The sequence below is a fragment of the Calypte anna genome, chromosome 1 (genome assembly GCF_003957555.1).
Source record: "Calypte anna isolate BGI_N300 chromosome 1, bCalAnn1_v1.p, whole genome shotgun sequence".
NCBI lineage: Eukaryota > Metazoa > Chordata > Aves > Apodiformes > Trochilidae > Calypte > Calypte anna.
The window spans coordinates 10298609-10315094 of NC_044244.1; the positions used below are offsets into that span (position 1 = coordinate 10298609).

The 16486-nt window shown below is 34.2% G+C and overlaps 1 protein-coding gene across 1 annotated transcript in view; it reads left to right on the forward strand.

Annotated features, from left to right (window-relative positions):
- The window catches only part of CACNA2D1 (calcium voltage-gated channel auxiliary subunit alpha2delta 1), a 372848-nt gene that overhangs the window by 339592 nt on the left and 16770 nt on the right, over positions 1–16486 (forward strand). The window contains exons 22-34 of the mRNA XM_030446297.1: positions 436–497; positions 2721–2797; positions 4698–4758; positions 6234–6331; positions 7294–7378; positions 7573–7635; positions 8568–8671; positions 9931–10017; positions 10367–10434; positions 11834–11872; positions 13658–13729; positions 14273–14425; positions 14517–14569. Of these exons, the coding sequence (XP_030302157.1) occupies positions 436–497; positions 2721–2797; positions 4698–4758; positions 6234–6331; positions 7294–7378; positions 7573–7635; positions 8568–8671; positions 9931–10017; positions 10367–10434; positions 11834–11872; positions 13658–13729; positions 14273–14425; positions 14517–14569 (1022 nt within the window). The remainder of the gene's footprint in view (positions 1–435; positions 498–2720; positions 2798–4697; positions 4759–6233; positions 6332–7293; positions 7379–7572; positions 7636–8567; positions 8672–9930; positions 10018–10366; positions 10435–11833; positions 11873–13657; positions 13730–14272; positions 14426–14516; positions 14570–16486) is intronic.

Sequence of the window (16486 nt, forward strand, 5' to 3'; positions counted from 1 at the left end):
CACTAGTACTGCAGCCTGAAAGGACAGACACAAGTGGTTTTGTCACTAAAGAGTTACCTACAAAGTTTTTTTGTGACTGAGGTTTTTTGTTTTCATCGTTTAACTGCAAAATGATCCACAAAGGGCATAATATTTTTAATCAAATAGGCCTGGCTAATGAATTTAAAAATGAAAATGATCGGTCACATTTGCTGGTGTTGCTTAAATTTGCATTTCATTAATGTTTAATAATATGCATGTAGGTGGTTGTTTTTCATGTTTGAAAAATATTTTTTAAAAGAAGTAGGAAGTTTTAAAAAGAAGTAGTGCTTTTACCAAAAAATGACTAGAATTCCATCAGATTTGCACTTGTTTTTACACTGTATTCCTCGAGAAAAAAGCAAGTTTATTGAAGCTTCAGAGTTAATTTATTATTTCACCAATATCTCTTTGTAGAGATATATTGATAAAGGAAACAGAACATATACATGGACTGCTGTGAATGGCACTGATTACAGGTAAATCATTTATGTCCTCTGAATGTCTTTTTTTTTCTTTTTTTTTGTTAAAATTTTAGCATTACCTTTTCTATACTAGCTAAGTTAGGACCAGACTATATTTTGTCCAGTTCTGTAGGATTTGCTGGATTCCATTGCAGCTCAGAATATTTGCTCTTTCTAAGGACCAGAACTTTAGTGTTTCATCCAGCAATTTACATTTATAACTAGGGTATTTCAGTATGAAGGAAAAAAATGGTTCTTATGGTTGACATTAACATCTTGCTTTTCCTCCTACTTGCTGTATCCCACTATACTTATATTCTTACTGCACACTTTTCCTTGTTGTTCTCTCTTTATTTCATCTTTACATTGTCTTCGTGTTCTTGTTTTAATATGCATATTAAAAAGGAAGATGCTATATTTTAGTCTAAATAAAAAATGTTAGATGTTTTATGCAACCAGCATAAAACAGTCATCGCCCCAGACATTGCTAATATCATGACTTCACTACCCTTCATGTCAGAACTTAAAAGTCAGGAACTATCCTACTCATTATCTCCAAAATCTATGCCTATTTGTGACTGGTTTTAATTAACACTGATACTGCTGTGAATATAAAAATCATATGGTAAATGGCAACAGGAATAATGAAGTAATGGATAAAACAACATCTCCCTTGGAATGCAATATTAAAACATATCTTAAACTGTATTTAAGCACCCAGCTTTGTAAGATTAGAAGGAATGTAGAAACTTAACATTATCCAAAACAAGTTAAGCTTTACAAGGTTCCAGGAAGGTTAAACTACTCTCATTGAAAGCAAGATGGTATGAATATCAAATCAAATCTTTATCAAAATAGTACTTTTCTTGTGTTCAATTACAGTAGTCCTCAGCCAAGGTGGTTCCCATTTGCTGTTTCATTCTAGTCAGGTGTACAGCCGGGGACAATGCAAATATCAATTTGTATGCAAAACAAAAAAAAAGTTTAAAAGAAAGAATGTACATGTAGGACTTTAGAATTTATTTAGTATCCCGTTTTTTGTTGAAATAACTTCTATCTTTATAAGAAGAGAAATCCTTTATCAGACTATGCCATCTAGCAATCAGTAAAGTTGCTAGATTTGCAGCTTTGCTAGATAAATAATTTGATTTATTTGACTTCTTAATTCTTACTGAGCTACCTGGCATGAGATACAGCAATAAATCCAGGGAGTCACATTGCAGAAAACCTATTAAAAATAAAATTAGAGATTTTAATTAGCAATTTCTGCAAGCATTGACTGTTAATGACAGGTAAACTGCTACTGATTTCCCTGGAGGAGAATTGGTAGGAGTCTATCACAAAATATTCAGCAACCTCCTGTGCATTGTTTAAATGGCAAATATATCATTAAGAATCATCTCATTTATGGCTCAATTGTACAACTTTTTAAATGTTAATTTCTGCAGTGATCCATTAGAAACCATTGCAATTCCTCAGTCATGAAATCTGAGTACAAATATTAATGCAATGGGGGGGGGTGATGATACCTATTTACTTATTACTCATACCTTTTGTCCTTTACATACCTTTTCAGAACTGAACTCTTCTGCACGTTAATTGAATTTAGTTGCAAAAATAAGCCTTTCTTATTTTTTTGAGAAAAAATCTAAAAACCTGAAAGAAGGCACTCTGCAAATGCTTTGAAAATCTTGACATCTACTATATAATGATGTTCAATGTTCTCTAAGTGGGGACTGCATGATTTAAGAAAATATTTTGCATCTTGAACATAAGGTGATTTCAAGTAGTGCTAGATTCTTTTCCTAATGAATAATGGTAGTTGTTTGATTTGTAAATGAAGAGTCTGCCATCATACAATGCCTTCAAATCAGTGCTGTATTACAGGCTTTTTTACAGCCACTGATCACTCTGACATGTGTTACATAGGGATGCTAAATATGCTAGAGGAAGATACAAGAAATCATGTATTTTATTATTTGTTGTTACTTGGAAATTCTTTTATTACCCATTAAAAAGTGCTTTTATGTTTAAGCATTTAAATAAGAATGAAAATTAGCTCAGAAGTCTTCAAGACCAGTGTAAACCTACTTCTGTGTGTTACAAATTGTGAGTCTGGTATGTCACTATATGACTACCTTGTTTCATAATAATCCAGTTTCTAAACTTGTTAACTCTTTTCAAAATACCTAGAAGCTGCTACAAATAATTACTTTACTTGTCTCATTTCTATTGCAGTTTGGCATTGGTGTTACCATCATACAGCTTTTATTATATTAAAACTAAAATAGAAGAACCAATAACTCAAGCCAGATGTAAGTACTATGAAGGTTCCCTGGTTTCATCTAGTATTGCCAAGTCTCAGATTCTCTTGAAAAAGCAATGCTTAATATTCATCAATTTTGTGGAAATCACTGATATTATCATGCTGTACCCAGAATCTGCAGCAATGATTCTAACCCATTGTAACATCCAAGGTACAAGAAATATTCTATAAAGATAGAATATGTACAGGTCCCCCAGTTCCACTGACAGTCCCTTCCCCCATGCTCTGTACCTATAGAATCATTGCTTTGTGTATCCTCTGTTGCTGTCATTTCAAGGGTCTGGATGCTAATTTTTTCATTCTAATTGCTAAATGTTACGAAATAGGCTATAGTACTAAAGCAGATTTTTGTTATTTTTAGGATAAGTACAGTATCATATTTAGGAAACTACCTCTATCATCTGTAGAAACAGATTAATGTGAAAGTGCCATTTGGTTTGGCTTGAAGCTAGGTAGTTATTTTGCACTTTGCAAATAATTTTAGTGGATGTTTGGAATGTTTTTGGATTAGACTACTTTGAAGCCATTTACAGATTCTGGAGAGATAATTGGGAATTATACTTACGAGTATTCAAAAGCTTTCTTTGTTTATTAGATGTAGCTTTACTGAAATTAGACAGTAAAAAAATGAAACATATCACAGCCTTTTAACTTTATCCAACTGTTACAACAAACTGGAACAAAAATGAAGTTAAATAAAACTTAGAAAAGACTCTCTGACAGGCATAGTTACTGCTATTTTAAAGAAAATTTGGTTAGCACAAAGTCATTGTCCTTTACCACGGTGCCCTGCCTGAATATGGCAGGTGTTCACTAATCAGTGATTTACTTTATAACTCTGTGAAATAGTAAGTAGTTTAAAATGAAAGTTTTAATGAGTGAATATATTTCTCTTGATGGATTAGATCATCTGGTTTCCCACTTATATCAATGTAACCTGCAAAACAGACCCCTGAAATAGCCACTGTATGAAGAAGGTGTTTGAGATATAATTAAGAAGGACACATTCCTTAGTCTTCAAAGATATTTGTCTTTTTTCCAGACTACAGCTGTAAATTGAACCTTTGATCTATCTATGCACAATATTTTTATTCAAGGGGCTGTTGAATAAAATATTGGTTTGTGACCCCTTTTGCTTTACCCTGTTTTTTTCTGTTTCCCTGCTTTCTCTTTCTGATGGATAGTGGCAATCAAAAAGGGCAAGTATATTCTTGTTGCTTAATTTCCTTCTGTTTACTGCAGTTGATATTTTTCACTTGTATTTCTTTTCCTACTGGATATGTTCCTCTGTATTCCACATCTCAGGATTTTTCCCATGATCATTTGGTACCATAGCAATAGAAGGAAAAAAAAAAGTTAAGTAGTTAAGTGTTTTTCTGTGTACATGCACATTTCAATAATTTGCTAAACTCTAATCCTTCTTTGTCTGGTCCTATCAATGTACAGTGACACCAGCCTTTAAAGTCATTATTTTCAGTAGCTCTTAGAGAGATTCTTCCTTTGAAAAGTTTTTAAAATTTATTCCAGAAAATTCTGGAATATTTTCATACTTGTTCTAACAACTCGGTGTCCCAAATATTTCTTTACCTCAGATTTTAATTCCAAGGAAAATATCTCATATGTTTTCCTGTTATCATGCTAACAAAATGCCTTCTCTACTTAAGTTTTTAGATGCATTATTGATCCCAGGTGTATGTTGAATATAGTAATCTCTTTTTATACTGTCAAATACTGAGAAATATACATCGTCTTGGTAGGAAAGTGTATCAAAATGAACATTTCTTTCTAAATTTGTGAATGCATGTGAAAGCCAGGCACATGTTTTGGGAAGAAAAATTATGGGAAAAAGCCCAGTTTCCTTACTTGATATTTACTCTTCACCTTTGTAGTTTCAGAAACCCTGACGCCTGACCATTCTGATGAAGTTGGCTATACGTTTATAGCACCAAGGTTGGTTAATTTTCCAGTAACAAGGATTATTTCAGCAGTAAATAGGCATTTGATCAGATAAATGACATTCACAAAATGCAGACTTGACTGATAAATTTCATTTTGGAAAAAATATTTAGCAAAAGAGCTGTTATTAAATTAATGATTTGTGAGTTCCATCTTCTTGTTAGAATTTAAATAGCATCTTCATGATCTGACTCTTTTTGAAATTAATCAGAGAGAGATGTATAATATGACATGTCATCATTTATTGATGTTCAAATGGAAATTTTATGTGTATGTTAATTTCTTGTGGTTGTGACTTTTAAGATTTTAAAACTTTGTACCTTAGCTTCTCATTTTCTAAATCTGTACCAACTTCTTGAAACCTCCAACTTCAAGATAAAGTGTTTAATCTCATTTAAAAGATAAATAAAGTAAATGCTGTATCATTAAGATCAGTAAAGAATTGTTGCACTTCTTATTTATCACATAAATTCCTACATACTTTTAAATTTACTCTATTTTGGATTGATTTGTATGTAAAGCATAGTTTACAGTCTTTAAATGTATTCTGTGTTTAGCTGTTAATTTTTCTAAGTGACTGAAGCTATCAGTAATCACTTGGTGTAATTAATGGTTCCCAGGAATTCCCTAGTTTTTTTATGCTGATCTGTATGAACAAAGCCTGTCTGATATGGACATCTGTTGACTTTGAATTTTGGTAGAGTAAGGAAGTTCTGCCTGCTGGGTTTCACTGTGAAGGGTATTAAGATACCTTATTCATATGAAATACTTGAACAGACTTCTTTTGTTCAGAAAATTGATTCAATATAAAAAGCTCAATTAAAAAGAGAGCTCTCTGCTTTACTGCTGAATACTCTTTAATTTTAATTAACCTTGTTTAATACTAATCATCTAATATTTACCTTCAAAATGTCCAGTGACTTTTATTATGTTTGCTTGTATTCCATTAATTGCCCAATATATTGCTTTCACTATATTATGTAAAAAACAGTAGTTTGCTGTTTATCTCTTTTGTATATGTCAAAACAAAGAATGTTCATTATTATTATGGGCTGTGTGTCTTATTAAAATTGCCTCATCTCAGAGGTTAGGATCTCATCCCATAAATCAGGTCATAGTTAACCATGAAGTGTTTCTATTTTTGAACAGCAAACCATGTGTACTTTCCAGTACAGTTTAACCCAGGAACAGTTCATTGGTAATTTTCTTAACTAGTTTACAGACTCTATTATGTCCTAATTTCATGGATCTCATTCATGGAGTTTTCTTGTAATTTGGATTTAGGCATACCCTTACTTTCTGTAGATGCCTGAAATGTTTAATATGCTCAATATACAATTGTGACCATGGTCTTGTGCCAGCCACCTCATTGTAGTTGCACACTCTTGGCTGAACTTTCAAATTGCTGAACCATATTTTTTTCATTAGTAGAATAGGAAATATGAGAAAACTGACATCTTGTTTTTCAGAGAATACTGCAATGATGTAAAAAAATCTGAAAACAACACTGAATTTCTTCTAAATTTCATTGAATTTATTGACAGAAATACTCCAAGCAGTCCTTCCTGTAAGTATTCTTCTCATATGACTGGCATTTGTCCTTAGGAAAACACTTAGTCATAAATGAGAATTAGTCAGAATCACAGCTTTCATGCACAAATCAGTAAATCAGTTTTTTTTTTTTTCCCCTTGTAATTGCACTGCTTGCTTTTTCAGTAGAAATACCTAGTGTTGGAATTTGCAATCCAAGTTATACTTTTAAAACCAGTTTGCAGTTTTCTGGGTTCATTTAAGAACATCCACAGTCCAGTGATTTCCATGTTTCTCTTCAGCATTATGTTTGAACAGCAAACAAGTACCAGTTTGTTTTAATGCACTCCGAGTATTTTGAAATAATGCTTTTTTCTCTTGAGCATATGAGCAAAGTAATAAATAGACTTGTAATGAAATCTCCAGTCTGCTTTCTTGTCATCTTATGCAACCAAAATAAGTATAGTAAAGGAGCTGACAACCAACATAACCAATAACCAGAATAAAAAATAAGGAAGCTCTGTAGCTTATTTACAAAGTAGCTAAAGAGATCTCACTTGTGCTTGAGTTGTTTAAGATGACATTCATGTAACTGCTGCAGTGGTGAGTACTGGGCTTTGGGAATGAACTCATGTATTTCAGCTGGGCATTAAACTCCATCTGAAATAAATAGGGAGATAAACTTTTAAATGAACCATCAGTCTTGGATTAAAATCTTGTTCTCATGAAATAATCATTGTTTGGATTTATTTTTTATGCATGCAAGTCTGTTTTTTATTGCTAATAATCTATAAACAGTTGGAATAAACATTGTCTTGCATTCCCTGAGTCTTTCTAATATGCTGTTGTCAGGGATTGCTGATCAGTTCAATAAGGATCTCTGCTAAACCACATAACTGAAGGAACGTGCATCTTTATAACTTAGAATTTCATTTTAGCTTTTTAATGAAACCCCTTGTTATATATTTCCAGACAACTGTCTTAATTCTTTTTTGGTAGGTAATACTGATATGGTCATGAGAGTATTGCTGGATGCAGGATTTACAAATGAACTTGCTCTAAGTTATTGGAGTAAGCTGTCTCTGTAAGTATCCTTTTCAATGATTTAGATAGTTTTATACTAAAAATAGTACACATGCTTGTGTGTATACAGCTATGTTAATGTTTACACAGGATAGGTATTTAATTCGTGGTCATGCACTTAAATAACCACCATTTACATAGGGAATGGTGAGAATTTAAATCAGTTTTAATTTTGAATTTTATTTTTGTTTACAGTGATGGTGTTGTAGCACAATTTGTTGTTACGGATGGTGGAATAACTAGAGTGTTCCCAAAAAGGTAAAAATATTATAAAATAGTATAATATGACAAATTCTGAAACCTGCAATGGGAGGTTAAAATGTTAAATAATGGATTTATTGAATGAAAACCAAATTTTACTGTCAAATCTGTATAGATAAGTATGAAATGAATGGAATGTCGTTTTTCTTCTACATCACCTGTGCTATTGCTTGAAAGTGATCTATAATAGATCCTTATAATCCAAGTTTCTAATTAGTGTGAATAGCAGTAAAAATAGTGCCCTTGCAGTAGTAATGGGGGCTACTGTAATCCCTAATTACTCCTAAATGCTCATTTGTTTGGCAGGCTTGCAGGCTGCATATACTGTAAAGCAGTAGATGATTTCTTTTTTAGACAAATAAGAAGCAAACCAAATGATCCAAGGACTTCAAGCATGAAAAATGCATTTCTAGAGAGCAAAAAGAGAATGAGAAAGTGGTCATATAGTTCACTGGACACCCAGTCTGGGAATAGTGAGGGCAGAAGTACAGATATACTGGCAAATGGTAAATTTATCTATTCTCTTAGGTTATTCAGTGTTTCCCAAGATTTCCTTGTAAAATCAGTTTCTATTTTGTTAGGTGTTATTAATCATACCAAATCTTTGAGATGATTTCTCAAGAAATAGCATATGTTATAAAGCTTTTTTCATATTTTGTCGTGTTTGTCTTGATATAACTAAAAATTTTTACATATGATCTGTGTTCCAAGAATGCTGTTGGTTTTGTTTGTTTGTTTGCTTGTTTTTCTCCCAAGGGTTTTTTAATAGTTACATGGCAATTAACTAGTGAAAGATGTCAAAGTTTAAGGATGGTATGAATGAATCTCACAATATTTCCACCTGCAAAACATTAAAAAAAGCCCTGCAGCACAGCTTTAATGAGACCTTAACTATCTGTTTTTGAGATCACTATATTTTTTGTGATTAGGGCAGGAGAAGATTGGTTGGAGAATGCTGAAACTTATGAAGTCAGCTTCTACAAAAGGAGTTTAGATAATGACAACTATATTTTCACAGCTCCATACTACAACAGTAAGTCATCACTGCTTTGAAATGTCCAATTTAAGTGTACTTGTGGAAGTTTTCCATACCACTGACAAATCTGTATAGGGGTCACTGGCAAAGGACATAAGTGGAAGACTTCATAAGAAAAAAATCTTAGGAAATCACCCATTATTAAGGAAAAGTGAGATATGAGGGCACTAAAAAAGAGACAGCATAATTTGTCATCAATTCTGGTGGCCCTGTATGCTCAGAATTATCAAAGCTGAAAACATGCACAGTATCGGTGTTAATTTACTATACTTAAATGCTGTTTTATGGAGATGCTTTGGCAGAGTTATTTTAAAAGGAAGTGAAAGAGAACTCCACTCAGGGACCTAAAAAAGCCTTATTTGATCTAAGTTCTGTATACTTTGGCACCAAACCTAAATTGGGGAGCAGGTATAAGGGTTTAGAGATCACAACTCTGTCCCTTGCATAGCTACTTAATTTAATCTTTGCTTTTGAATTCTATTTCAAATTGTTATCATTCACCAAAACCAGCTTTTCTGAAGTACCATGACACTGAAAACCCATATATGCACAACAGTAAGTGCTTGTTACCAATGTAAACAGCGTTACCCTTTCAAAACTCATCTAAAAGCAGATGCTACCACAAGTGACATACTACTCTCTTCCTTAAACATATGGGAACTTTTATTACTCCTATTTTATACTTATTTATTACATCTTTTCTCAATAAAATATTAACAAGCTAATTAACTAATTAACTTCCCTGTTGCCTTTGTTGTTCCTCAAATAGCTCCAGGGAATGTACTTTAAACATGCTTTTTTATACTAAGAAGTGTTGAAAACAGGCTGAAGTCCATCAGAGAAGTAATTGTTGGTTAGTGAGTGGTGTCAGTATACCCTGCACTGAAAAATACACAGAAGACAGAAGGATAAAATCTTTGGCTCTGATCCTGGTTTTAAGAGAGCTGCTTCCATGTGTAAAACTATTCATGGCTCTGTTTGCAGAAAAAAAAAAAAAAAAAAAAGGCTACAGTAACTTTATGAAGTAGTGAAACTGTGTACAAAAAGTGAATGAAGAAAAGTAAACAAAAATATTGCTTAATCATCCCAGTACTTGTGACCTAAACTATAACAGGTGACAAATGCAGGCCAGTGCTTCTGAATGATGATTTTTTTTTTTAAATTATTCTGGGTATTTGAATAATCATTAATTTCATTTTCAGATGAAGAGGCCTGATTTTTTTTTCCTTCTTTTTTTCCCTTTTCTGTACTCTCAGAAAGTGGTGCCAATAGCTATGAAACAGGGATCATGGTAAGCAAGGCTGTGGAAATAACAATTAATGGGAAGCTTCTGAAACCAGCAGGTGAGGTGCTTAAATTCTAAATACATTCGTTTCCAGTTGTTGCTTAGCAGTGAATTAGAAATTTAATTGAGATTTCAAAGTGACTTCCCTTTATATAATATTCCTCTCTCTGAGACTGTTTTAATCTTGCTAGTAGAAATCAAACCAAAAATCTGCCTGTGTCTGAGTAGGACTGAATAATTAGTCTCATGAAGGATACTTGTGGCCAGACAACTGAGCAAGACTCATATTTAATCCTTTTTCAAATTAATAATACAAATGTTATTATATTTTTCCATTTTTTAAGGATTCTACAGTCACCTTTTTTTTTTCATTTTACTAAAAAAGACTTTCATGTATTTCCTGTTAGTTGTTGGAATAAAAATTGATGCAACCAGCTGGATGGAAAATTTCACAAAAACCACAATCAAGAGCCTGGTAAGCAATTGACCAAATCCTTTTTGAACTTTATTTGCATTTCTCAAAGTTTCAGATGCAAATAGGTCCAACAGCTCTAAGTGCCAGAGTCACACTGATGTGTACTTGCCAAGTAGTTGTATTTAAATCATCCAGATACACAAAATGAATCTGTGTTGAAACAGGCTGTATTTTGCTTGCTTTCATAATTATAGAACATGAATAAAGACAAAGAAAAATTACATATTTTAGCCATTAGGCTCCCTACTGAGATTACGCTGTAACATTGAATAAAATCTGCAACAGAATATTTCATTAAAAAAAAAACAACCAAGAAACAAAAATAAAATAAAAAAAAACAAAAACCAAACTAAACTAAAAAACAAACCAAAAAACCCACCACCACCAAAAAAACCCAAGCAAAATTAAAAACAGAAAAAAGGTGAATCTATTTTTATGTACTATAGAGCCTGGGTAAGAACAAAACCATAAGGATTTATATTGTAACCAACATCACAGTCTTTTAGGAGAACTTAATGAAACAGGTGCAAAACTTTTCATTCTTTATATCTAATGCTTAGATGCAAATGCAAAGGAGGAAAGGCTGAAGCAAAGGAAAAACTGAGAATTTAATAGAAGATAGAGAAACAAGGGATACAAAATGAAGACACTTGTGGTACAAATGAATGAGTCAAGATTGCTTGTTTGGTTGCATATTGAGGGATACAATAAATGTGTCTGGCAATTTTATTAAAGCTGTGGTTTGATGGCTAGGAAAATGCATTGCCTAAATGTCGGAACAGTTAAGGAAAAAACCACATAACTGGAAAAGAGAGCGAAATATCTCAGAATTAATTTGAAGTCAATGACTACAGCATTACCTAGTAGTTTTGCCCACAGCACAATGCAGAGACAGTTTTGTGTGTTTGTAATGAGAGTTGCAAGAAAATAAGAAAAACATGTTAGTAGTCAAAGCCACAAAAGCTAAATGGAGGTGGTGGTTTTCTTTATAACATGGGAATCCCATCCTTTGAGACTCATGAAACTTTTCACGATCAAAAAAAAAGATTTTTGGCAGCATCTGTTCGGGGTTTTCTTTCCATACCTCAAACACGGGGTAATGCACATATTCTTTCTTTCTTTTATACTTCCAACAATGATATCCTGACAAGTCCCCCAAGCCATTTATCTGAAATATATTGAACGTTCTTAAAAAAACATATGTATCAGAGGATTTGTTAAAGGCAGTAGAGTTTCTGATAATTAGCAAACACAGGCTGTTCGCAGAGGTTTCTAATAATGCACACTAAAAATTATTTTTTGTTAAAATCAAATTACTTGTCCTTGATTGAGTAATATAACTGAAAAATACAGTTTCTTTGAAACACTTTAGTGAAGATTACTGTACTTTCTTTTCTAGTGCAACAGCGAAATCTGTGGCTGTGAGAGGAACAGTATGGTAAGAATATGTTTAGTTTATGAGTAAGTGACAGATTATCACAATTCACTAATTCTCTCTAGGTTTTTCTAAGAAAGTTATTCTATCATTATTATTAGAGGGTTAGTTTTACACAAAACAGGATGAAATCATTTGTGATTTGAGACAGAAATGAAGATTAGGATAGGAGAGGGTGAAAAAGGGTACAAAGGTCAAGTGAAGTAGTTCATAGAATCATAGAATCATAGAATTGGCTGGGTTGGAAGGGACCTCAGAGATCATGGAGTCCAACCCTTGAACCACCGTTGCGGTTGCTAGACCATGGCACTGAGTGCCACATCCAGTCTCTTTTTAAATATCTCCAGGGACGGAGAATCCACTACTTCCCTGGGCAGCCCATTCCAATGCCGGATCACTCTCTCCGTAAAGAAATTCTTTCTAATGTCCAACCTAAACCTCCCCCGGCACAACTTAAGACTGTGTCCTCTTGTCTTGCTGAGAGTTGCCTGGGAAAAGAGACCAACCCCCACTTGGCTCCAACCTCCTTTCAGGTAGTTGTAGAGAGCGATGAGGTCTCCCCTGAGCCTCCTCTTCTCCAGGCTGAACAGCCCCAGCTCTCTCAGCCTCTCCTCATAGGGTCTGTGCTCGAGTCCTTTCACCAGCCTAGTTGCCCTCCTTTGGACCCACTCCAGGACCTCAATCAAGAAAGAAAGAATCATTGAAAGAATCATTGCAAGGAGGTTATAACAATAATAGGGTAGAAAAAATAATAGAATAAGAGCAAGAGAAAATTATGTGAAGAAAAATGTAATGGTAACTTTCAGAGCAAGAGGCTCCTTTTAGTCTGAGGAGTTATACTCAGGTTATCTGTTACCCTTTTCCTGAGGAAAAGGAATTATTAAAAATAAAACCAACCAACAACAAAAAACAAACAAGCAAAAAACCAAACCAAAACAAAAAAAACCACCAAAACAACACCAAAAGCAAAGTACCTTAAAGAAAGGTAAATGCAAACGGGAAAGCACCAGAATATGTGATGTGCCCTTTGGAAGTCATTCCACAGCTCTGTTAGCACTCAGGAGAGCCCGGCTCCAGCTTCAGGGGCAATCACAGTATCAGATTCTGCCATGTGCTTAAAAGCTCTCTCTGCTTAGGTCTTTTGTGAGCTCTTTTGTGGAGTGTGAAGATGATTAAATACAAGAATTACATCAAAAAAGGGTACCCTGGGAGTTTATCTGTTTGGCCTCACTGACATCTCTCCAATCTCTGACTTCAAGGGTCTTTTTATAAAGTGCAAACCATAGGGAACCAGTGGGCTTCCCATTCCTGCACCTGACACATGGAAGAAACCTGCTACAGTCCTTGGTTAGTGAAAACAAACATGATTAGCAAGCTGAGTCTGCCCTTAAGACTTCTTCCATTAAAAGCTGCAAACGGGAAAGGAGTTTAAGCATGGCTGAAGCACATGAGATGTTATCATCCCTTAGTATGAATTGGGATTCAACTGTAATCAGATTTAATAATGATATAGCACTCCAAGAGCTAACAAAGTATTGAGCAAATGAGAATTTACAAAACAACTTTTATGAAATTAAGCCACAAATAAGCCTTTGATCTGTACAAACTTTTATAATACCGATAATTCTACTTATTATAGCTTAACATTTGCCCTTGGCTATGGGGTTGCAATTTAGCCTGAGCAAAATAGATTTGAAGGTTCTTCTGAAGTGCTGAATAACAAATAGCTTTTACAGAGTGTTCTCATGACTAATATTTTCTGACAAATGTCTTACTTTCTTATAATAGCACGTGGACTGTGTTATCCTTGATGATGGTGGATTTCTTTTGATGTCAAATCGTGATGAATATACACAACAGGTATGTATATGTTTAAGGATAGAACATGAAACACAATAGGAAGATGTTTAATGAAAAAAACCCACAAATATTTCACACTTAACTTATCTATAGAATAACATTTCCAAATCACAAAAAGTTAGCTGTATCAGAAAGTCAAGTTATTTTTTAAATCTTTTTCACAATCTCATTTATGGTTGAAGATGCCACACTTCTACCAAGCTGCATTCTTTATGCTCCACCTTTAGGCTGTTAGGCACTAATGGACCTGTGAGAGCAAGCTCTATGACACCCACACACCCTCTCTCTTCTGTTCCTTTTGCTCTTTCCCAAGCAGGATGGTTTAATTTGATAATGCATTTAACAATTACTGTCTAACCAGTATTCTTCAGCCAAATGTTTGGGAGAGAAACAGTCAAAGAAAGGAATAAATACATCAACAGCACAACTGCATGAGTTATGTAGAGAAAAAGTAGCAGGGGAAAAAATCTGAACTGTTCACTTTTTAATGAGAAAAATATCTGGAAATATTTTAACTTACCTCCACAAATTCTCCATCGTCAGATTGGAAGATTCTTTGGTGAAATTGATCCTGGCCTGATGCGAAACCTGATTAATATGTCCCTGTATGCCTTTAACAAGTCATATGACTATCAGTCAGTCTGTGATCCTGAAGAAGAGCCAAAGCAAGGAGCTGGACTTCGTTCTGCTTATGTGGTCAGTAGCCCCTTGTGCAGTGACTGACATTGCCCTTAAAAGTATTCAGGTTTTCACAGAAATAGCATAAATCTCTTTTCTTTTTTTCCAGCCTACGGTAACAGATATTTTGCATCTAGGATGGTGGGCTTCGGCAGCTGCCTGGTAAGTGCAAGCATGTCAGAAATCTGTATGTCCAAACTAGGATTGTTCAGTAGTTTGAGACAGTTTCTTCACACACCCCAAGCTGCTCTCAACCCCTTGTTTCTTCAGTTTCTCATGATGAAAATTCTTAGCTCCAAACTTCTTGAAAAATTTGTGTTTTTTGACAGTTGAATTCAAAACTACTCTTGCCAGGTTTTGTCACTGAATGTTCTGACTCTATAGAATCAAATTTAGGAACCAGAGTTGGATTAATAGCCTACGTCTGACTGGCAGGTGTGAAGGTTCAGATGAAATTATTACATTTAGAATTATTGATCACCCGGTTCCCTATTTCAGAACACCATCTTTCCTTTTTTCTAACTAGAAATCTCAAGAAAATCAATGTTTGCTCTTCAGTGAACCATATTATAAAAAATACATTAATCTTCTCTATTACAAAATGCAAAGAAGTCTTCCTTCAGACTACAGGATAACCAATATGTTATCTGATGGCACTGTTACAGATTCTTATGATAATTCTTAGCTGGTTCTTTGAAATGGAATTTGAAAAGCACTAATGAACTATTTCAAGGAAGCAAATATATTTAATGCCTTTTGGATAATTCTATTAGTCACATGCTCTAGCATTTTCTATAGCTGAGGGAAAAAGTTGTTATGCTTGGGCTGTTGTGAAGTTTTGGAACTGATCTTGAGAGAAGCAGGACTGCACCTGTAGCTAGATTTAACTTTTACAAGAGCAAGACTGGTAACATTTAGAAACTAAAGATCGGTTTAGGGGCATTTTTTGTGCATTTTTAAAAACAGGTACAGAAATAATTTTACCTTTGTCAGAACCATGGAGATAGACAGCCCTACCAGCTACTTACCCCAGTACCAAACTGGGATATGTATATGGGATTGGTGTGATACTTCTGCATTGGTATGAACTACACCCTTGGAGTTCCTTTTTCTAAAGTCTCATGGTGATTAATTTTTACAATCTTCATCAATTGCCTACTTTATGAATCTAAGAGTTAAAATATATAACAGATAAACATATGATAATTTTCTTATAGATAGAACCATGAATGTTTTTTATTGTTGGTTTTATTTTGATAACAGGAACAGGTAGAATTTCAAATTTCTTAAACAAAAACAACCCTGAAAAATTAGAATTGGGCAATAATCCAGAAGGAAAACTTGAGCTCTTCTCGAGCAGAGAAACTTTAGTTTATCAGTGTTCAAATCAGACTCAGTGGTCTGGACTCAATTTAGACCTGAGGTTTATTTTATGTGATGTTTAACTTGAAAGCACGACATGAAAGTACTTTCTATGGACATGTTTTTAATGGAATCTAGGTCAGAAGCAGGCATAGAAGGCCATTAAGCAAGCAGAGAGAAAAAAGCTGACCAAAAATGGATTCTGTGAGGCACCTGGTGAGAGCAAATGCAGAGAAATAAGAGAAATGGGCTTATTAAAGAAGACTATAGTGTTTCAGGCAACAATGTGGGACAAAGGCGTGAGGGATAATTTTCAAAATTTATATGGGATACATCAGCATTCAGCGAAGTGTGTATGTATGGTTTCTCCTTCATGCTCTTTTAACTCTTTTAAAGTTTTCCAGTTTTCCCAGGCTTCTTTTTTTTCATTCAGTTCCCTGCAAGTTCTGTTGAATCCCATTAATTATTTCTATTTTCTGTCAGCAAATTGCGTCACTGTTGAACAGCATTCATCCGTGAGAGTTGGTGTGCTGTCCATCTGATGATTTAAATCACAAAATCACAAAGCTGTAGATGCGAATCCAGAGCCTTTCAGGCAATTCCTCCACTGGAAAGGAGACATGCAGATCCAGTTTCACTACATGTGGGTCATGCTGGATAAAGAGAAAAAGATGAAGTCTTAGATGTTGAATGAAGTTACACAGACCTTTCTCTCAG